Source organism: Artibeus jamaicensis, unplaced genomic scaffold (genome assembly GCF_021234435.1).
Source record: "Artibeus jamaicensis isolate MK-2021 breed Jamaican fruit bat unplaced genomic scaffold, CSHL_Jam_final contig_387, whole genome shotgun sequence".
Classification (NCBI taxonomy): Eukaryota; Metazoa; Chordata; class Mammalia; order Chiroptera; family Phyllostomidae; genus Artibeus; species Artibeus jamaicensis.
In genome coordinates, this window is record NW_026521812.1 from 8766321 (window position 1) to 8789346 (window position 23026).

At 37.4% G+C, this 23026-nt stretch overlaps 1 protein-coding gene across 11 annotated transcripts; it reads right to left on the bottom strand.

The window, feature by feature from the left end:
- Positions 1-77: 77 nt before the first annotated feature.
- On the bottom strand, positions 78-22444 carry RNF146 (ring finger protein 146). 11 transcript variants are annotated; one of them, XM_037139600.2, is made up of 4 exons: positions 22273-22425; positions 12970-13077; positions 5119-5274; positions 78-3691 (listed from the first exon to the last, which is right to left on the bottom strand). In XM_037139600.2, the coding sequence occupies exon 4, from the start codon at positions 3688-3690 to the stop codon at positions 2614-2616; it is 1077 nt and encodes a 358-aa protein (XP_036995495.1). In that variant the 5' UTR covers position 3691; positions 5119-5274; positions 12970-13077; positions 22273-22425; the 3' UTR covers positions 78-2613. The 11 variants fall into 11 exon arrangements, 10 of the variants coding, with proteins under 10 accessions (XP_036995495.1, XP_036995489.1, XP_036995488.1 ...); XM_037139594.2 differs by lacking the exon at positions 5119-5274 and adding an exon at positions 16708-16819 and having other exon boundaries at positions 22273-22424; XM_037139593.2 differs by lacking the exon at positions 5119-5274 and having other exon boundaries at positions 22340-22444.
- Between the last annotated feature and the right edge of the window lie 582 nt (positions 22445-23026).

The window sequence follows — 23026 nt, forward strand, 5'->3', positions numbered from 1 at the left end:
CTTCAAAATACTTTATTCTACTTACGTTTTTACTTGCAGGAAGCACGTTATTGTTTCTCTCTGATATGTCCAAATTGCCAGCATCACTATTCTGGCACTTTGGGGCCATTATTAAATAAAATAAGGTTTATCTGAACAAGCAAGCACTGTGATACTGATAACAGAGCTACTAAGTGACCAACAGGCAGGTAGAATACACAGATACACTGGACAAAGGGATTCAAGTCCTGGGTAGGGTGATGTAGGACAATGTAAGTCTTCATCATGCTACCAAGAATAGTATACCATTGAAAACATGGCTTATTTCTAGAATATTCCATTTAATATTTTTGGGTTACAGTTAACTGTAGGTAACGAAAACCTCAAAGTGAAAGTACATATGTAGGGAGGGGTGGAAATTATTGTATTTCAGCATTTACCAAGTAAATCTGGAATGTTTGACTACATACAAAATACTTTTGGCTTAAAAATTAATACCCACTCCCAAATTCCCATACCATTTCTTAGCCTATAACCAAAAACTAGTTTTTAAAAGAAAAAATTTCAGCCCTGGCTGGCGTAGCTCGGTGGATTGAGCACAGGCCTGCGAACCAAAGGATTGCAGTTTGATCCCCAGTCAGGGCACATGCCTGGGTTGTAGGCCAGTTCCCAGCAGGGGACACATGAGAGGCAACCAACCATACATTGATGTTTCTCTCCCTCTCTCCTTCCTTTCCCCTCTAAAGGTAAATAAATAAAAATCTTTACAACATTTACTCATATTAAAGAAAATTTCTATACGAAACCTACTCCTGGGGTTATTTTTATTGTTTGTTCTGCCTTATCTGGAAAATAATTTATAAAAACAAAAAACAACCTTAATGAAACTTGAAATTAAAGAACAAAAGTGGAAACAGGAAAGGGTATCACCAATCGTTTTGTGCTCTAAGAAGGCATGGAGAATGAAAGATGCTCCCCAGCTTACCCCCTACAAATTTGGAGTTTTATTTATTTGATGTTTCTAATAATTTTATATTTTAAATTACATACTAAACAAGGATGGCCACCATGTAGCATGTCTACTGACTACAAAACTGGCCATTCATTTGTGTGCCCTGGAATTTACTGCTGTTTTTTCAATTTTACTACAGGCATTCTGTAACCTCCATTTGTACTGTACATCAGATTTCTGTTTTTCCTGAAAAGTAGCTAGCCTTTATTCTTTTATAACTTTTAAAACTGAATTTAGTAAAAATACATAACTTAATATCATGATTATATCAGTAACAGACTATAAAAAACATAAGTCAAAGAATTAAGTCCCAATTTTAACATATCACAGAGGTAAAAGATAATTTCAAAGTAGTGACAGTTTTTATTTGCTATTTTTAAAACTCAATTCACACCTCAAAATCATATTAAACTCTTACATAAACTTCATCAACATGATCCTACTGTTTTGAGTTAGGAAAATACAGTAAGACCAACTTATATTACTTTTTTACAGAATCAAATTCTGAGTAACCAAGTCAACCCAATACTTCCTACCTGGCCACAGGTTCTACAACATTTTGTATAAAGTGAATTTGTGTCTATGAATACTATCAGTATAAGTAAACACTTATACTCTGTTTATAAGTAAGCCTACCATTCAGATTAGTGTTAGATTGCTAATGAAGACTGGCAAGAAAAATATTCTCTCCTATTGATTATTTAAGAAATCCATCTCATACGCTCTTCATTTACTTCTATGTGTATTTACTCCATGCACAATGCCTGTAGATTGTTTAATGCCCCCTACGGGGAAAAAAAAAAACAAAAACAAAAAAAAACAGACTTCTCTGAGCAGGTGACTTATTTAAGCTGAACACCACCACTTGAAATTACCACATTTTTAATGACCTTTGGCCACAAACGTCAAAATGTTTCCATCCCATTTCCAGACCTAAGCAAGAGACGATTTATTTTTGATAAACTCTAGTATTTATTAAATTATAAATTTTGTAATCAAAAAGAAAACTGGATCAAGAGAAACATCAAACTACAAGGACTAGACAGCAAAGTGTATGGGAACGCCATGAAATATGTTACAGACAAGATTATGGAACGTTCAGTTATTAGAGGTGTTCTTTACACTTCCATTTCAGTAACTTTACTAGTAAAGTTTTCGTCTATTTTAAAATCCCAAATTCACATGTATTCTCACATTAAGCTTCCTGTTAAAACTGATACTGGACATTTCATAGGTGCCAAATTTTAGTTAATGGTTTTAAGTCAATCCATGCAGAAAAGTTAAGACAAAATGCAAGAGTCAGATGGGACGATTAAATGCACAGATAATACAGATACACCGGCCAAAAGAACTTTAGAAATCTTTAAAAACTGTAAAATAAACAGACCTCAAGAAAACTGGGTTATTACTAAACAACTCTCAACTATTAACACCCAAGTTCCTTATATTAAATAAATTTCTCAACAGAGACATGTTAGACATTTTAATTACAGATCTATCCTTCCTATACCCCTTCCCACCCCAACTCCCAAAATGTATTATTAGGGATGAGTATGTTATGTGGGCAGAAATTTACAGATAACCATTTTAACCTTGAGCATGGAGTTGAAGACTTTTTTAATTTAAACTTCGGTTACTGTGCACTGTCCATCAGGCCTTCTAGATCTAACAGTGCTACTCACTGTTACACCCCCTGCTAGTGATCCATCAGTTCCTGATCGATCTGCTCGATCAGATACTGTCTGGTTTGTGTTAGGAACCAAGAGTCTCTGTTGGGTCAAGGAGTGTTGTGCAACAAGCGCTGATACATCCTCACTATCACTACTGGCATCTGATTCAGTTTCTTCAATGGAAGTATCTGGTGCTGGTACCCTGCCTGAAGTTGGTAATTCATGGTCTTCTCCTTCCCCTCTATGGCTCCTTTCAGCCAGGCTGTCTCCAATGAGCTGTAAATGAGCAAAAGAGTCTTCCAGAGAAGTGCTTGCATCAGGGGTTGGTGTTGCAGGGCTTGTTAACTGACCATCTACTGATGTCAGGGGCCTTACAGAAGAAGACACCAGAGGCTGAACAGAAGCTCCACTCTGTGCCGATACACTGTCCGCTCCATCAGCAGAGCTCTCTCTTGCTAGGTTTACAGTATTAGCATCACAGTCCAGCCTAAGTCCAGCTACTCCCTTCTTTGGTATATCTATTATATCCCGCTTAATTTTCCTGCGACGTCCATGTTCATTTCGCCTATATTGAACCATATTTTCAAGATCGGCAACATACAGAAATCCAGCAATTAACATTTCAGTGCTCTTTTTACCTTTGGAGAAAGCATCTTCCAGCTCTCTACTAGTGCGTTCATCGTACTGCCACCACCCGTTTCTTCCTTCATAATACCATGCATATTCACCATTCCCTCTACTTGCTGCTTTGAGTTCTTCTGGTGACAATAAGGTTGGCTTGTCAAGGAAATCCTCAGGAATTTCTTGTCGACATAGGGCACATCGCTTTCCAAGCCATGAAGCTCCCTTTACACACAGATAGCAGAAAACATGTTTACAAGGCAGACTAACTGGGTGAACACATGTTTGCAGACAAATGGCACATTCAGGGACAGTTAGAGAAGGTGCGGTATTAGAACAGGACTCATTCGCTTTCTTGTTCGTAGGAAGCATGTTTACTGAGTGATCAATTTCACCACAGCCAGCCATCCTAAGAAAATAAAATACGTATGTTATGACTCTGTTTTAACTTTTAATTCAACAATTCAGGAAAAACTTATAAAACACCTATCATATGTAAGCCACATACTAGACAACGGGGATACAAAAATGAAAATACAGGAAAAACTCTTAACGTGTAAAAAATCTTTTTGGTTTGTATACCATTAATTTTTGCTTGTTGGGGGCAATAGGGGTCACAAATGTTAAGCCTAAAATTAAAAAAATACAATTAAGGTACAGATAGATTTTAAATAAATACACCATTTTATTCAGTCACAGATCATGTAAGATAGAACTAAATGAGATTTAAAAATGTACAGTACATTCTAGACTCACTTTGACAATCAGTCTGGAAAGCAGTTACAGAAACAAAAAAAATGGCTGAAAGTAATTCAGATGACCATTACAGAAAGTGATGACTTTGTAGCCTTTTAGGATATTAATGGGTGGCAATTTTGCAAATATTACCATATGTTAATGTGCTTTTGGTCCTTGAAAAGTACACCACACGTAACTAAGACTAAAGCTGCAATCCCAGAGGCTCCCTAGCCCTGCTGTGAATCTGAAAGCACAGGTTAAACCAGTCATTTCATTCCCTCTCTGTGAAACACTCTCTTTTAACAGCCTCTTTTTGTTGCCATGACCTTTTTCTAAACCACATATGCTCTTCCTGCTGTACTCCTTCAAAATGACCTTATCTATTCTAATGGCTTCAATTGTTACCTATATACAAATGATTCACAAATTGATATCACCAGCTCAGGTCTCTCTTTTCAGCCCTAGACGTATAGTTCTAATTACCTATTTTAGATCTCTTCTCCAATGCCACGGAGACACAAAAACTAAACTCAAGATGTTTCCTCCTCATTTCCTCCTTTACAGCACCACCATCCGCTTTTTGAAGCTAGAAATCCATACCGGAAATTGCCCTTTTCTTACCATTTTCCTATCCAAAACATCAGCAAGCCAACATTTTATTCTCTATCTCCTGAATCATACTACTATCATCCATCTCTACACTTCCCTAGCCACCAAGTGCCCATTGTTTATTTAATTACTGTGTATGACTTTTAATTGGTTCAACCTTACCACCTGCTTAAAAAGTTGATTTTAGGACTAAGACCAGGATATCTCTATGCCCTGAATGGTCTGGACCCCAAGTCCCATGCCAGCCTCATCTCACCTGAAACTTTGCCTTGATTGGCCTTCCAGCCACACTGGCTACTCTCTCCAATAACAGTTTTTCTCCACATGTCCTCACTTCCCACCTCCCCAGCTCTCCATGGGCAAACTATTTCTCATATGACATCCCTCTGGACAAAGCCTCCATGACTACGTCAAATCACCTTCCCCGCCCCCCTACTACCATGCACTTCTCATTTGTAGCACTTAACAGAACTGCAGTGTTACACCTACCTGTGGAATTATTTTGTTAATGTCAGTTTCCCCATAGGTGGGTGGGCTTTATAAGGGCAGAGAATAGGCCACTCTTGGCTCATTTCTGTATTTCCATATATAATGTATGGCAGACGTAGAACACTCAAAATTTTGTTAAGAAAATGAATGTTTTCCCTAAGAAAAATATGAATACATCGCATTATGAAATAAGTTGTGGGGGATTTTGTTTTATTTTCAATAACATTAAGTTAAACAGCTGACTGATAAACACTTTCTTCCCTAAGTGCTCACTTACACATACCTTTGGAATGTATAAAAATTCCGTCGGTACAATTAACGATCAGTCCTGAAGCAGCACCCCATATACTGATAATCACCTATGTGATGACTATATTCTGAAATGCTGCAAATGGCCAAGGGAGAAAGGATAACCTAAATAAAGGCAGTTTATGCAATGAGACCAAGAGTGGACAATAAATCTAAAAACCTGAATGTTGGTTTCCCTGTTACTTATATACACTTAGGCACTCAGTTAAACCCTTAGTCTAAATTTCCTCACCTGCGTATCACAGTTTATAAAACTTACGTGAGAATAGCACCCCCCCAAAAAAAAAGCTTTGTAATCACTAAAGCTCCCCTGATGTTACAATCATGTAAGACCAAGGGAGAAAATGACATGAATGTCCAAGATGCCCTGAAGAGAAGAGAGGAAAAAAAGAAAGACACAGACTTGTCAAACTGGGTGTATGAAGGTTATACACTAGTCTAGAATTTAGGACTTCTGCATTGTTGATTCAGATAAGCATTTATTACACAACTACTATGGTCCATGTACAGTGAAGAGTACTGACAGAGGTAAAGATGTGTAAGACACATCCACTGTATAAAATATGCAAACATGCATACAAGCAAGCATATAATCAGACGATGGCTTGATTCTTGCAGTAACAAAAATGTGTTAGATACTTATTAAAAGTAATCATCATGAGAGAGATGACAGGATGGATATAGGTCAGAAAGTTTAGGGTACAGGAGGCTGGGAGTGGAGGAAACTCAAGGCAGAGACATTGAGTCAAATAACCAATGGAAAGGCAGGAGATGAAGTGATAAGGTAATCAGACTGAGTAAGTGTAAAATTTTAGAAAGAAAAACAAAAGCCTGGTAAAATTTAAACAAAACGCTGAATGTGTTACTATGACAAATACTTTAAAAAATACATAATCCAAAACCCTGCTATATTTAAGTAAAATTGACACAAAAAGACAATTTTCCATCAATCTGGAAGATAAGTAGCTAAGTTAGCTTATCTACAAAAACATTACTCTCTGCCCTACTTAATATGACCAATATCTTATATAATCCTTATTCTATGCATGGATAAACCTAAATATATAATTTAAAAACTAAAAAAAAAAGAGAGAGAAGCTATTACAACCACCCCAGGGGAAAGCATGAGCTGTAAATAACACACTTGTAAAAGCACAATTCTGTTTGGGCAGGAATTCTCATTAGAATGGAGTTCTTAAAGAATGAAGGAAAGGTGGATAAATTTCACAGAAAACACACAACAGGCAACTAAAGCTTCATTATTTCACCTGAAGCACTTTCAACTACCTATTTGGCATAGCAGATTTGAAATTCTGCTTTCATTTAGCCCACCAACTATACCATTAGTCTAAATAAAAAATGAAGGAAAAACTTAGTAAATACATCTTACACAATTGTGGATGAGGCACATAAGAGTGCACAAGATAAAACTCAATATAGGACAAGATAAAGACAAGACAACCCAAACTACTAGACTGCCTATAAAACATAACACATACTTAAAAACATAAGACATACCACTTTAGTTTCCTACAAAGTCTCTATTTTGCATAGTTTCAATGACCTTCAAATAGGTCAGATGCTAACATGTGCAGAGGATCATACAAATATGTAAATAAGAAATGCCCCGCCCTCTTTTGCAGAGCAAGGGTCTGAAAAAGAGTTAATGCTAATCAATGAGAGGTATTCTCTAACTAATAAATGTCTTAGGAAACTTAGTGGCCATTCAAAAAAGGGAATATATTTCCTGGTTACTAAATTAAGAGTAACTTAATATTTAAAAATTTGGAGTTAAGGTTAGTTCAACTCTGTTAAAGAACATACATATAACTGGATTTGTAATGTGATATTATAACTTTTAAGCACAAATCCCATTCTTCTTCTTCCCATAGAAGACTTAGAGGGTTATGGAAAACTGCTTAAGTTCTTAGATTTTGTTTAATCTTCTTGAAGACATCTAGTCAAAAGGTAAAATTACTATAAATGAAAAAGGTCTTTAGTTTACATGGTACTGAATAACTTTTTAGACAATAAAAATTTCAAATATTGAAAACCAGATTTTTTAAAGTGTGAGCTCAGAATCTAATTATAAACACAACAAAAAGGAAAGAAAGAATAAGTTAACATACTACCTTTTGGTAAGTCCAAAGCTATCAAAAATGAATGTCACCTTCCTTCCCCAAACTTTGACTACTTTTAAAAGAAAAAAATTCCTTAAATCTTTAGCCCTCCTAGAATACAAAGAGTTTAAAGTTTAATACAAGTTAAAAATGAAACTTTCAAATTTAAATTTAACAATGACCATTTCTAAGTCCTCTTAATCAGGAGTGTCATACTCATTTTCCCCAAGGGCCACATCAGCCTCACAGTTGCCATCAAAGGGCTGAAATAATTTTAGGACTGTATAAATGTAACTAGTCCTTACCTGTTATAGGAGTTGAAATTACATTCAGAGTTGAATGGCTTCACAGTCTGCACTCTTAAATGCTACAGAGATTGCCTCCAAAATAATTATGATTGCCCAAATATAAGAACCACCATCAATAATGTTAGGAAAGGTAGAGCTCCAAGGAGTTACTAAGAAGTTTCACAAAGTGGTAAAGGAATGAAATTTATATTGCCTGCCTCAAGAGCTCTGTCACTTTTAATATTTCCCTTTTTTCCCCCTTCCATTTTGAACACAGAAAAGTATGTGAGCATCTAAAATGCCCATTGCACAAGGAAGGAGATGCAAAATACTTGCCATCAAAGTGTAGAGGCAGATAAATTAATGGCCACATTCACACATTACTGATTAGTTTTACAAAAGGCATAACAGATACCAGAGAGAAAAAAGAAAGGAATGGTAACTAACAGGGATGTGATACATTTTGAATGAACAAAATGTACTATGCAATAAGTGCTGCAAAGACCTTGTACATTATGCTATCTTAACAAATTTAAACATTTATTCTAAATATCAATGATTCTTAATAAATTTTAGGTCACAGACTTACTAAGATTTGATGAAATCTTACATAAAATTTCAAGGGGGTTCAAGAATCTCTATAAAGCTGGTCTACCTAGAACGCCCAAAGAGGCAAGAGGAATCTACTGAAGGATTTTATGTAAGACAGTGACAGCCAACTTTAGTAACATCAAGATCACTTGGACAGCAGTTTAAAGGAAGACTTGGTGGCACAGTTCAAACACCTGGATTCCCCATCCTTTACAAGATAATGGGAAGGAGGCTGCAGATGTAAGGTTCCAACAACAGATATGAGAAATAGGAAGGAAACAGAAATAAAAACATGGGTTACTGATGAATGGTGGTACTATATCCATCAGGATACAGAACTGAGAGAAAGTTCTGTCTCAGATATAATGATTCTGAGATAATTATGAAGTCATCAGATGAAGATAGGTAGATGAAAGCTGAATTTACTAGACTGGTACTCCAAAGAAATCTAAGCTCAAAGAATACTGATGAATCAACATACATGGTTCTTGGAGACATGAAAATGGATGAATGCCCAAATTAAATCTGTAAAGACAATAGACAAAAAGAGTCAATTACAGAACCCTGAATTACCCCAACATTTCTAAGTAAGGCAAAATATGAGGGGGACTCAAAGAAACTGGAAATTATCTTCTGGAGGTGGGCCCCTTTTTAGCTTCCCCCTCTCAGTGAGTGTGCTAGGAACCCATCTGTATCAGTGCACCAACAGGTATTGTTGTGAGGGGCTGCCTTAGGCTTCAGTGAATTTTTTGGAAGACTCAATACATTTGCCCATTTCATGATGGGTGATTTACGAACACATCTGCCCAAATAGCGGTGAGTGTTCAGCAGTTTTTGCCCAAAAATGACAGGATCCCTGTGCCCCATGCTCCCTATTCATTCTATCTCACCCTGAGCAACTTTTTTTTGTTTCCCCTGATGAAAAAAGTCCTCAAAGGGAAATATTTTGCCAATATGTAAGAGGTAAAACAAAAAATGGCAGAAGCAGTAAAAGGCATCAAAATCGACAAGTTCAAAAACTGTTTTGAGCAGTGGGAAAAACGTCTTCATGGATGTACTGTAACAAATGGAGAGTACTTTGAAGGTGACTGAAGTTTAAACTTGTAAGAATAAATACACAATTTTTAATAAATAGGGGTTTTGGTTGGGGTCCCCCCTCATAGACTGCAAAGGATGCAAAAAATGGTCACAGAGAAATAGAGAATAAAGAGAGACCACCACCATAAAGGCCATGAGGGAGACACTTGCAAAAAAGAAGGGTCAAACAAGGAGAGGACTTATAAAAGTTACTCTTTAACTCAGGAAAATCTCCACTTTTGTAGTGAAAATTTGGTGCATAAACTGGGAGCACCACATAGTGATTAGCCATTTTGCTTTCCCAGAGACCATTGAACCTGCTATCAGTAACTTTTCACTCAGCTAAGACATCTTATTTTCCCTATTCGCAAACAGGCTATTACTATATAGCACTTCCAACCTTTTAGCTAAGAGATATACTGAACTCCCTTATCATTAAGAAATTAGATAAAAATGAATTCTCAAAATTTATCTTTATTTTCTATCTTCCTTATTACCATTCCTCTTGGCTCAGATGAGGCACTGCTAGTTGTCTTCCAAGATAATCCCTCAATTTCTGGAATTAGAACCATGTTACCCTGGCTGGTGTAGCTCAGTGGATTGAGTGTGGGCCTGCGAACCAGACAATCATGGTTCGATTCCCAGTCAGGGCACATGCCAGGGTTGCAGGCAGGTTCCCTGCAGGCCAGTTCCCAGCAGGGGACGCATGAAAGGCAACCATACATTGATGTTTCTCTCCCTCTCCCCTTCCCCTCTAAAGATAAATAAAAAAAAAAAAAAAAACATGTTAGTTCCTCCAAGATTTTGAACATTCTCTAACCCTACATTTCAAAATCAACTACATGTGAAGAATAGTAATGGCCTCTTTTAGGCTAAATCTATATGATCACATTGCACTGAATATTATTAACCACTGACTTCTTTTGCTAAGTTTTTTTAAAGGCTTTATTTATGTATGTTTACAGAGAGGGGAAGGCAGGGAGGAAGAGAGGAACAGAAACATTAACATGAGAAACATCGATCTGTTGCCTTTCATACAAGCGCTAACAGGGACCAAACCTGCAACCCCAGCACGTGCCCTGACCAGGAATCAAACTAGTGACCTTTCACTGGGGGGCTATGCCCAATCAACTAAGCCACACTGGTCAGGGCTCTTTTTCTAAAAGTTTTACTCTCCATTTTCATGATGGTACTCTCTCCCAGTTCTCCTATTTCATTTTCTCTTGTCTTCTCTAGCTTACCTTAAATACCAGCATTCTTCACAAAGGCCCTATTTTCATACAACATTCTATATCTAAACAATCCACTGAACATTCCAAACACATATACTTACACGGCACCCAACATCTAGTATCCAGAACCATTCCACCTCAGACCTACATTTTCAAAGAGTCTACCTTATTATTTTCCAAATACTAAGTGAAACCAAATGTAACTAAAAACAAAATATCTGCTGGTTTAAAGTTGTATCTTCTTCCTTTGATCTTTAGCTTATAAAAAACTCTGAACCATTCTCATTGCTCCCTTATTCCTTGGCTGTTCTCTTTTCTATGACAGAAACTTATTATGTGTTCCCCTTATTCCCAAAGCCCGTGATCCAAATTCTAGTCCTGGACACCTTCATATTCACAATACTGACCTCCTAAGTCACCTCCCTGACTTCAGCCTTTCTTCCTCTCATCTTTTCTCAATTCAGTCATAATGAATTAAGTATTCCCTCCACTGAATCTTTAATCATTTTCTACTGTCTACATAATCTACAGTAAATTCCTAAACACTGGCTTAATTACACTGATACAGCCTTTAAAGTAATACAGAATCAGTTAAAAGTCTTGGCTCTACATTTATTTTCACTATGTTGACCAAAACAGTATTTTCCAAACTTCCCTAAAGGTAAGACTAAGTTGATGTGTTTTCCCCTAGAAATCTGGACTTAACTGGGTTAGTCTAAAAACTTGTGTTTTGTTTAATAACTGTCCCAAAGGGATTAACTCAGAAATTTAGTAAACAGGAACAAAATAACTTCGTCTAATTCTGTTTATCAGTAAATAAAGCTACTACTATCTTTCACAGTGATTAATTTCTATAATTGAATAAAATACCCACTTAAGAACCTGGCAGTGTAGTAGGTACTAAGCAAACACTCATTCCCTTTCCTGTAAAATCTTTCTTCCACGCCACTTCCCCACTTAGGCTTGCTTCCTGACTCCCCTGAGGTGCCTTCATGTTTTAGGCAGCTCTGCCCCTCCTCATCCCCTTAGCTTGAAAAATATTACCTAATTTCCTGATTGTTAAAATTCTATTGATTCTTTAAGATCATGCCAAAAGTTCTTCTGTTCACCCTGAACCATTCAGATGGAATAAATGCTCTCAGTTCCAAAAGCATTTTATTGCTACCTCACTATGGCATTTCTCCTACTATTTAATTATTAAGTTTATATATATGTCTCTCTTATTAGACCAGAGCCTAGGTCCTTGACAGTCAGCACACAGACTATTGGAACCACAGGATTAAAAAAAAAGACAGATAACAGATGGATAGACAGATAACATGAATAAAATTAAATAAAAGATATATCTGCCCTAATGAAGAAAAAGCTTATTGATTTAATTTTTTATGAAATTCTCAACAAGAATGATATGGTCACACTTTTAATGAGTATATAATCAAAGTATCATATTGGAAAAGTAGATGACAGTAGTTATATATCAAAGTAGAAGTACATGTGAAATAGTATGTGTAAGAGTCACTTTTTTGTTCAGTATTTTAAACACTGTCACCACCAAGACTACAAATGTCTAAAATGTTCACTGCATTTTTCAAGCAGGACAGTGTTCATATTAATGTGGAAGATGTAAATATGATGTTTATTGTATAAAAATGTTTCATCCAGAATAGAATGAAGTTCAATATAGGTATGATCATGTGGTACTGTAACATTTGGCAGCACATTTTATAAAGACTAAATAATAAGAAAATAACTAGTAAAACTGGGGATAAGAGTGAAATCAATATAAATTAAAATGCAATAATGTACAAATTTTAAAAAAAATTATTTTAGCAAAACAAGTTTTTAGCTCACTAGTATTTTATAACCCATAAGTGCCTCTTATTTATAAAAGCTGATACTGTCTACCTAGCATGGTTATTTAAGTAAGTTACTATGTAAAGAGAAAACAGGACATAGAAGAAACTGGGAGATCTTTCTAGTTTTTTAGTCTTCTATGAGCAAATTTTCTGTCTACAGTTTCACTCTTTGAAGAGACTTTTACCTATGAGATTTTTGTAAATCCTACATTAGTGATAAGTTAATCTAAATAAAATTGCTAACTCAATAAAATATCTAAAAATCAATACAAAAGCGCTCATTTTGTAAAATGAGAAATGACAGATATTTGATTTACTGCATTTTATCCCAGTACACGTAATTTACTACAGCGCTGGGAAACCATGATGCCACACTTACATTTCTATTATAGACCCTACAGGAGCTCATCACAAAAGTAAGGAGTCATCTCTACCGCCATGCAGCCACTTCACTGTGTTTGCTCTTCCACTGCTGGTTCATCCTGTGCTGCAAAAGAAAAAAATTCAACATCAAGTTCTCTACAGACTAATTAAGAACAACAAAATTATTTAATTATGAAAGGGTATGACCCTTTCATTTAACATAGTGCAGTGGCAAATTTTATCTTCCAAGTGAAAAAATTTCAAGACCAAGATGTTTGCTTTCACCACTATTCTACACTATACTAGAAGTTCTAGCCAGAGCAATTTGACTTGAAAAGATTTAAGGCATACAAATTTCTAAGAAAGAAGTTAAACTACCTTCATTTGCAGAGACAGTAAAACCATCTCTATTTTCTACACAGAAAATCTCAAAGAGTCCACAAGAAAGCTATTATAGCTAACACACAAATTCAGCACCAGGGTTGCATAGTAAGTCCATTTTGTTCCTATGTCTAGCAGTCAGCAATCCAAAAAGGAACTCGAGGAAGCAATTCCATTTATATTAGCATCTAAATGAAAAAAATACCCAAGAATCAACATCACCAACTTCTGACATAAATTAAAGAGCTAAATAAATGGACAACTAGTGTTCATGAAATGGTGTTCAAAATGATGTACAGATTCAAAAATTATTATAAAAATTCCAACAGCATTTTTTGCAGAAATAGAAAAGCCAGTTCTTAAATTGATATGGAATTGTGAAGAGCCCTAAATAGCCAAAACAATTGAGGATAAAAAAGAAACAAATCTGGAGAACACACATTTCCTGATTTTTAAACTTACTACACAGCAATAGTAATCAAGACAATGTCATACTGGCATAACAACAGACAAATGAGGCAGTAAAAGAGAGTCCAGAAATAAACCCACATATATAGAAGGCCAGCTGATTTTCAAAAAGGGTGCCAATTCCATTCAATGGGAAAAGAATAGTCTCTTCAACAAATGCTGCCACAATTGAATTTTTGCACGCAGAAAGTGAAACCCAGACCCCCAATTCACACCATATACAAAATAAACTCAAAATGGACTGACAACCCTAATATAAGAGTTAAGCCACGCAAGTCTTAGTAGAAAATGTTACAGGTAAATCTCCATAATCTAGAATTTGGTAATGGATTCCTAGATATGACACCAAATGTATGAGCAACAAAAGAAAAAAATGATAAACTGGATTTCATCAAAATTAAAACTTCCTAGCATCAAAGGACATTATCAAGCAAGTAAAATGACAACCTACATTACAGGAGTCTATGTCTATGAAGAGGGTTTACTATCTGGAATGTAGAATATTCCAGAATTCGTAGAATTCCTACAACTCAACAACAAAAATACAAAAGAAACATTTTAAAGTGGGCAAAAGACTTGAATAGACATTTGTTCAAAGAAGACTTAGAAATGGCCAATAAGAACATGAAAAGATACTCAATATTATATTAGTCATTAGGAAAATGTAAACGAAAATCAAAACTATATGCTATTTTACATTTACTTAGATGGCTACAATTTAAACAAACAAAAAAAGAAAATAAGCATTGGTGAGGATGAAGAAACTGGAAACCTTGTACTGTGTTGGTGCGAATGAAAAACAGTAAGTATAGCCACTGTGGAAAAGTGTTTGGTGGTTCCTCAAAAAAGTTAAATGTAACAACGGACAATTCTGCTCCCAGGCATATATCCATAGGAACTGAAAACAGGGACTTGGATACTTGCACATCAATGTCTGCTGTGACTATTCACAAAAGTCAAAAGGTGGGCACAGCCCAAGTGCCCAGTAACAAAAGAATGGATAAACAATATGACATGTAAAAGTGTAGTATTATTCAGCCATAATAAGAAATAAAAGTTTTCATACATGCTACAACATGGATAAACCTTGAAAACATAAACCTTATTTCACTCTGGCTAAGTGAAATAAGCCAGACACAAAAGGACAAATGTATGATCTCACGAATACAAAATATTAAAAATAGGCACATTTAAAGACAGAGTAGACTAGAGGTTACCAGCGGTTAGAGAGAGGGGTACAGAGTTTTTGTTTGAGGTGATGAAAAAGTTGTGGAAATATACAGTGCTGATGGGTATAAAACATTGTAAATGAAATTAACGACACTAAACTGTAGACTTAAAATGGCTAAAATAGTGAAGTTTTCATTTATTTTTTACAATAACAATTTTTAAGTGAAACAAGTTTTTTATGGATAAAGCGGCCCACATGATATGTACCCTATAGCCATTGCCTTCCTTCAAGGAGACACTGTGTGCAGAGATGAGCTTATCACATTAAGACCTCCTGACATTTATATGTATGTCCAACTTTACAGCCATGCCAAATTCTCCAACTGCCTCCTGTTCAAAGAATCCAAACGCAACAACTTCAGGTCCTGAATCCTTTTTCTTCTCATTCCATTATTTCCTCCTTCCACTTCACCATGCCCAATGCAGAAGGCATCATATTACATAGAACTTAGAATCAAGTACACACACAATGAGTGAAGAAATGAAGGGCCTCACAGAAAACAGCAAGATAGAAGCTTGCAATCTCCTTTCAGTTCCATATGCCTCTCACAGTGTGGGAATCTATCTCACTAAAAAATCTGGATTATTTTAGTGTTTAAAGATAAATCTTTTTTTGATATATGGCCTTAAAATACTAGTTTATCCCACAAATGTTTAATAAAACAATGTCTCAAAACTAGATAATTTTCAAAAGTAACTGATTAAATAGGATTTCTAAATAATCTTTTTGTTTTATTCTGACTTTAGAACTTACATGGTATGAACTACACTGTCCCGATTCCCCCTCCACCTAACCCATATTCTTTACCCTCTAGGCACCTATAACTTCAAGGGCACCACAGAAGTCTCCTACTCAAAACAGAAACTGCCCAACTGCACACACAGGACAGGAAGAAACATTCTACTATTCTAACACCATTACTCTTAACAAAACACTTATTCTTTGACGTCTCTACCACTGGCTATAATCACCTACAGTTCTCCCTTAACCTTCCAGAAAATGACTTAATGTTCTCGCTCTTGGTTATTTTCTTCAGGCTAACTCCTAATACATCACTATGAACCTATTTAAATATCCCTGAGAATGAATCTAACACCAAACTCAAAGGTTCTTAAACCTGTCCCTCTGAGGCTGCTTGTTAAAAATATGCATTCTCTGGCCCTAACCCTAGAGATTCTAGGCCAATAAATGTGGGTTGAACCCTAGGAATCTCACTTCAAATGGTACGGATGCAGGTAGGGCTTCACACACAACCTGAGAAACAGTCCTCAATTTTCAATTACTAAAATCCTAAATTCAGAGAATTTCACCCCCTTCCTCCAACAACAAAATATAATGGCAACATTTGGAACTGGATGCCACCTAAAACTGTGGCCTCTCTCAATCTTAATATCATTTTCAGATTACAAATTCTGGTGCTTCTAGATCATTAACTCACTCCCACGCCTTTTCTTTTTTTAAATATTTTATTTATTTATTTTTAGAGAGAGAGGAAGGGAAGGAGAAAGAGTGGGAGAGAAACATCAGTGTGTAATTGCCTCTCATGTGTCCCCCTACTGGGGACCTGGCCTGCAACCCAGGCATGTGCCCTGACTGGGAATCAAACTGTCAACCCTTTGCTTCACAGGCCCGCCCATGCTCAATCCACTAAGCTACACCAGCCAGGGTCCACACCTTTTCTTTTAATTTCATGGGAATTCCAGTCTCTTGACCACAATCTTTCCTTTATCCAGTTCCCAATCTCATTTTCTTTCCTGCCCAGGCTGGAGCTCACTTCCTAAAATAACTGTTGGGAGAAATAAAACATTAAAAAGCTAAACTTACTTATTCACATATCACAACATTTGAGCTCTAATTGTGAACAAGGCACATAGCTACAAAAAATATAAAGATGTCTAAGTTTTAAACCTTTCTTTGAAGAACTTAAAATCTAACAGCAGTAGTTACTACATTTGTAAGATTCAAGCTACCATTACATCTTTTGACAGGCACAAGATTTACCTCTCTGTTCAATGGCAATGAATTCTCCAGAATGCAGATAAATATCTATGAATAAAATCGATTTTAGTAAATCTTGCAATCTACGGTAACTTTTCCAACTTCTGTATCATATGGGTAATTTTCAACGTAGACTCAAAATAAGTAATAACCACTGAGGGAAGGAAAACTGATTAAAAATCCACCTAGTAATCTAGATATTAGCTATGAAAATTGTGATCCCCAGCCAACAGTATCAGCATTAGCTGGGAGTTCCTGAAAAATGAAAAGTCTGGAACTCCAGTCCACACCCAAGGAATCGGATCTTCAGGTGACTCATATGCATATTAATGTTTGGAAACACTATCCGATCTCTATCACTGAATATTTAAAACCCTATGAGATATAACTAAATCCAGCTTATAAATGAGGAAACCCAAGTTCACAAGGATTTAACCCAAAATCAATAGTGGGAGATGGGATTCAAATTCAAGTGCCTAAAAAAAAGTACACTTCTTCAGTATACTGTATCTCAGAGAAAAGATCCAGAATAGCAATATGAAATAGCATAATAGAAATATGATGCAAGCCACACATGTAAATTTAGTCTATTTGCAGTATTAACAACAATAAAAAACCAGGTAAAGTTAATTTTAAATAATATATTTTATTTGCCCTGGCTGGTGTGGCTCTGGATTGAGTGGTGGCCTGTGAACCAAAGAGTTGCTGGTTCGATTCCCAGTCTAGGGCACATGCCTGGGTTGTGGGCCAGATCCGCAAAGGGCAAGAGGCAACCACACATTGATGTTTCTCTCCCTCTTTTCCTCCCTTCCCCTCTCTAAAAATAGGTAAATAAAATCTTAAAATATATATGTGTATATTATTTAACCTAATATATTCAAAACATTACCATTTCCATATATATTCAATGTAAAGAAATTATTAATGTGCTATTTTTACATTCTTAAATGTATATGTACACTCTTTTAAATCCAGTGTGTTTTTTACACATACAGCACAATTCAGTCCAGACTAGCCACATATCAAGTGCTAAATAGCTCCTAGGCTAGTAGCTACAACAGACAGTACGGGTTTTGAATATCTTACACGTTAACAATTAGTTTTTAACACAAAACTGGCTACTTACTACAAGAATCTTTAAATAAACAAAATGAATTCCATGTTAGTTTACCCACACTTTTGCTAGCACAGATGAAAAAGAAAAATTGCATATTCTGTTGTGATCAAATCTGACAGATTTAGGTGGTCCCAATTCTGCCAAACCAATCCATTAATTCAGGCTTTTACAATACTATATAGGCACAAAATAAGGCACAGAATGTAATATTCAGAACGAACATGGGAAGTAGCCCTCACAAAACTTCTACATTTGAAACCAAAGATTTTTTTTCTTAAATAGGGGTGGGGAGGGAGAGGCTTTTTTACTTTCAGCCAAAAATAGAATAGTTTAATTCTAACTACAGGCGAGAAATAATTTGGCAAAAATAAATAATTCATACATACATAATTCCTGCTGCAATGAATGATTTGTAAATTATATACCAAACTCAATACAATTTATGGATCACTACAGTAAAATTTACAAAAAATCTTGACATGCAAATACCAATTAGTTAATGGGTTAATGTTCCTTCTTTAGGTGCAAATTTATACAGAAATGGTTAGAAAGGTAACATCAAAAGCAAAAAAAGGGAAAAGATTTAAACTAAATTAGATATTTCTCCCTCTTACCAATTCTGGAGATAAAAAAGTGACACCTATATTTTAAAGCAGATGAAAGAGTTTAGAGGTCATCAGTGAATTTAAATCGTTTACTCACTCAACCAATTTTTAACAATTGAAAATGAAGTATATTGTATTATGTATAACTTCTGGCCACTCAACAAATTTATACTCCTATAATTTGTATATACTGTTATTTTCTTTGAAAAATATCTAGTATTAATTACAATTCTACTTTTCAAGTCAGTCACAAGGAAATAAACAATCAAGCTTATTTTTCAGATACTAGATTCAAATATCTTTTTAAGAATTGTAAGAATTTTTAAGAACCAAAAAAGATAAGTATACAACAGTTAAAATATCAAATTATAGAGATTTAAAGACTTCCTGTATTTTTCCAATTACTAATAAAATAATAGAATAAAATAGTTGTTAGTTATTTTCAAAACACATAAAACAGGACTATTTTATATAAAAGCTATCAGTGACAGAAATGAAAAATATTTCCATTTGAATTTGTGGTATACGAAGGAGGAGGAGAAGGAGGAAAAGGAAGGAAGAGAAGGGAGGAGGAGGAGGAACGGGAGAAGAAGAACCAGTAAAAGGAATAGAGATGGGTTGTAATTTACTTTACACATCTATTTCTTAAAAGAGAGTCCCAAACTGAGATGTAACTAAGTGCCCTAATGTTTCCATTTTCAGCTTTCCCTCTCATCCCGTTGAAACTCAGCTTACTGAAAGCACAAGTCCTAATGGGAAATAAGTCTTTCCTGAAAACTCACAACTCCATGGGACCAAATACTTTATTTTTAAAAATGATTTTCCTGCCTTGGCTGGTGTGGCTCAGGGGATTGAGTACTGGCCCACAGAACAAAAGGCTGCCAGTTCAATTTCCAGTCAGGGCACATGCCTGGGTTGCAGGCCAGGTCCCCAGTTGGGGGTGCACGAGAGGCAAGCACACATTGATGTTTTTCTCCCTCTCTTTCTCCTTCCCTTCCCGTCTCTCTAAAGATAAATAAATAAAATATTTAAAATTTTTATTTCCCTTATTGTATAGCACTTCCCTTAAAAAAACATTCCTGGAGGACTATCTATATAGCTTTCACAATCTTCACACTCAAGCATTAAACCTTTACATTTTCGCCCCAAAATGTGGGCTTTGCATTTTAATAAAACATCAAATGTGAATGTGAACAAATGTCTTTTAATCACAGAAGTCAAACAGAAGCTTCATAGCCTGCAACCATCCTGTAAATACAAAAGGTTCTGCTGCTCATTATCTGTATGACCTTGGTCAAGTCCTGACTCCTGTAACTCATTAGTTACTTCACCCCACTCTATACTTCTGTAATTCTACATTCTAAATACCTTAAGCAATTTAACAAGTTTTGTTTTAATTAACCCAAAAGGTAATAAGCCATGAACACTAACAAGGGGTTGCAGCAAAATGTTAGTAAGACGGTTTCCACAGCCACAAAGAGTGCTCCTAATCCGGCCTGTTTCTTTCACAAACTCAGGTTCCCTAGGCACAAATCAGAAGCCATGCAAGAGAATGGAAAAGGTTCAGCACCTTCTGTTACTACACTGGGGGGAAAAAGCATTCAAATATTCAGCTGACTGTGTATCAGATGTTTCATGCTAATAAACTGCTCATACATAATATACAAACAGACCAATAACATAAAAAGACTTAATACTATCTTCTTCCAAGTCAGGAAATCATTTTCGGATCATTAAAAAAACAAACAAACAAACTTGTCCCATTCTTCTGGCAATTCAAGTTGGTGGAAAATGAAACAATGTATTTTACCAGTTGACACATGTCTACCTTTCTTTTTTATTTCTTGTCTAGTGGCCAGCTCTTTAGAAATATAATTTCCTGATGATCATAGTATTATCAAGCTTTTAACAACCCATAAATAACAAAAACATTCAAATGTCCACCATTATCTTCATTTTGCCCACAAGTTCCCGGGGCCCGTTTGAAACGTAAATTCTAAATTAAAGATTGGGCTTAACAAACTACTCCAATTTAAGACTTACAAAACTAAAATAAACACACCCAAAACCTATTTCTGGAGTGGCTTTCGCTCTTCTGGTTTTCTCTTTCAAATGAGATTTACTTGACCTATTTTCATGTGTTTTTAGAACATCCAGGGACTCATCACAAACAGTATCTGCTGGTCACAAAAACACCAAAGCCAGTAGCATAAATCCTATTCGTGTGGATCTTCTTCATGTGTCCTATATACCATACCACATCTTTTAAAAATCTAAATATAGATTCACTTACGTAAAAAGTCTTACGCTTTCCAAATTCTGTAATTATATACTGCTCTCAATGCCAATTTATACTCTCACAGCCTATTTAAAAAGTAAACACAGAGGAGGGGGCACCTGAAATGTCAATCATAAAAAGACAAAGCGTTTTCTAGCATTTTTGGCTTTCGTCCCCTCTCAATTCGCTTCAGTATCACAAAAATAGCACTTAAACAAAATACACGCACTTCCGAAAACTTGCGAGATAAAAGCTCACTAAACTGGCATTCGGGAAAAATAAAAGCATTTACGAAAACGGATACCGAGGGAAAAGATCTAGTTGCCAGAGTGCGTGTACACTGAGAACAATTTTGCAGCCTTTCGCAAGAAGCCTATGGAAAAGTAAAACAGCGACAACAATGGGAGACCGCACTCCTTCAGACAGGACGGGAGCAGCGAGAGAACTCCGCACCAGCGACCAGAACAAAGCACCAGCCTCCGCTTTTAAGATGCCCTGGGGTTTAGGACGCTCAATTGAACTGGCACTGAGAGATCTAGTTGTTCCGATACTTTTAATTAATCATCAAAGGAACTTAGACTACGCAGCTCTGGGCTTAACCAGGACAAGGTGGAGGTACTACTTTTCCTATTAGGCAAGACCCAGACACTGAGCGAGGGGAGGGGGAGAAGGAAGAGAAAGGAGCAGCCAAAGACGCTCCGGAAAGAGACGAAATGCGGGGACTGCACACCCCGGCTGCGATCTAACCTGAGGCCCCGGTAGAGGCCTCCACACGGGAAACGGGGGGCAGGATACAGCCCTGAACCATCGCGGCCCCTAACTCTGAGGCCGGAAGGACGCAGCTGCCAGGGGAGAGCACAGGGACCTGGCTGCCAACCGAGGCAGCGACCAGGACCCCGGCGGCAGAGGCTGCGCAGTAATGGCCGCTCTCCGCCTCGCACCCAGACCGTGACCACCTCCGGCCGACGACCAGGACACGGGCTGCGGCGAGTCGCCAGCAAAGCAGAGCCATCACAGCCTTCTTGCCTGCGACAGCAGCTACGGTGGGGGGCAGCCGGAAGGGCTAAGCTGGCCCATCCTATCCGGTCTCGTGGTGCACAGCCACTGCCCCGCCGGCCCAAGGGCGTCCGCCGCGGTACCGGCCCCTGACCCCGCCACCGCCCCTCTCAGGCCCGGAGCGCAGAGCCGACCCGGACCCTGTCGCGGCTGGAGGTGACACCGCGGGCCATCAGTCCTCTCACCGAGTTAGGACCCCGGAGGGGCTGACTTTCACCCTGCCCCCGCGAGGGCTTCACCTCCGACTCCCACCTCTCAGGCCACAGCCGTGGCCGCCTCGCAGTCTTTTCTCCTCGGCCTCACAGCCCGCAGCGGCCGGGGACGCGCGCGGCCGTCACGTGACCGGCGTCGCGTCGCGGGGGGGCGGGAACAGCGCCGCGCTCCCGGGCGCTCGCGTCAGCCCCTCCCAGCCCCGGCTCCCCAGTCCCCTGGAGCAGCGCACCGCCCGCCTTCGCCTGCCTGCGCGCATCTGCGGTTTCACTTCCTGAGCCCTCGAAGTGGTTGCTTCAGCTGTAATTGGGTGCAGAAGACTCTGAAAGAGTGTGGGTCCCGCAGAGAGAGATTTGGGACCTAGGAGTAAGACACGCAAAGGACCAGCAGGCGGTGCTGCTCAGAAACCCTGATTCCAGACCCAGAAGAAGCCTTTGAATACCTAGCTGGATTTGGGGGTCAACCGCTGTTGGCAAAACATCATTTGTTCTCGTTTCAAGAAAGAAAAGAAGCCCTTTTGGACGTTTTCTGAAAGGTTGAGCAATGTAATTGAAAAAAAAAAAAGGATCTTTCTTTTTGGACCCATTTTTTTTAGACTAGGCATAGGAAGCTGGAGAAAGAGGTTAATTAGCTTGAGAATCTACACCTAAACAAATAGGTTATTTTGTTGCACGCGGGTGGTTTTAAACATCAAAATCTAGGGTATATCCTCCATTTCACTTTATCTTT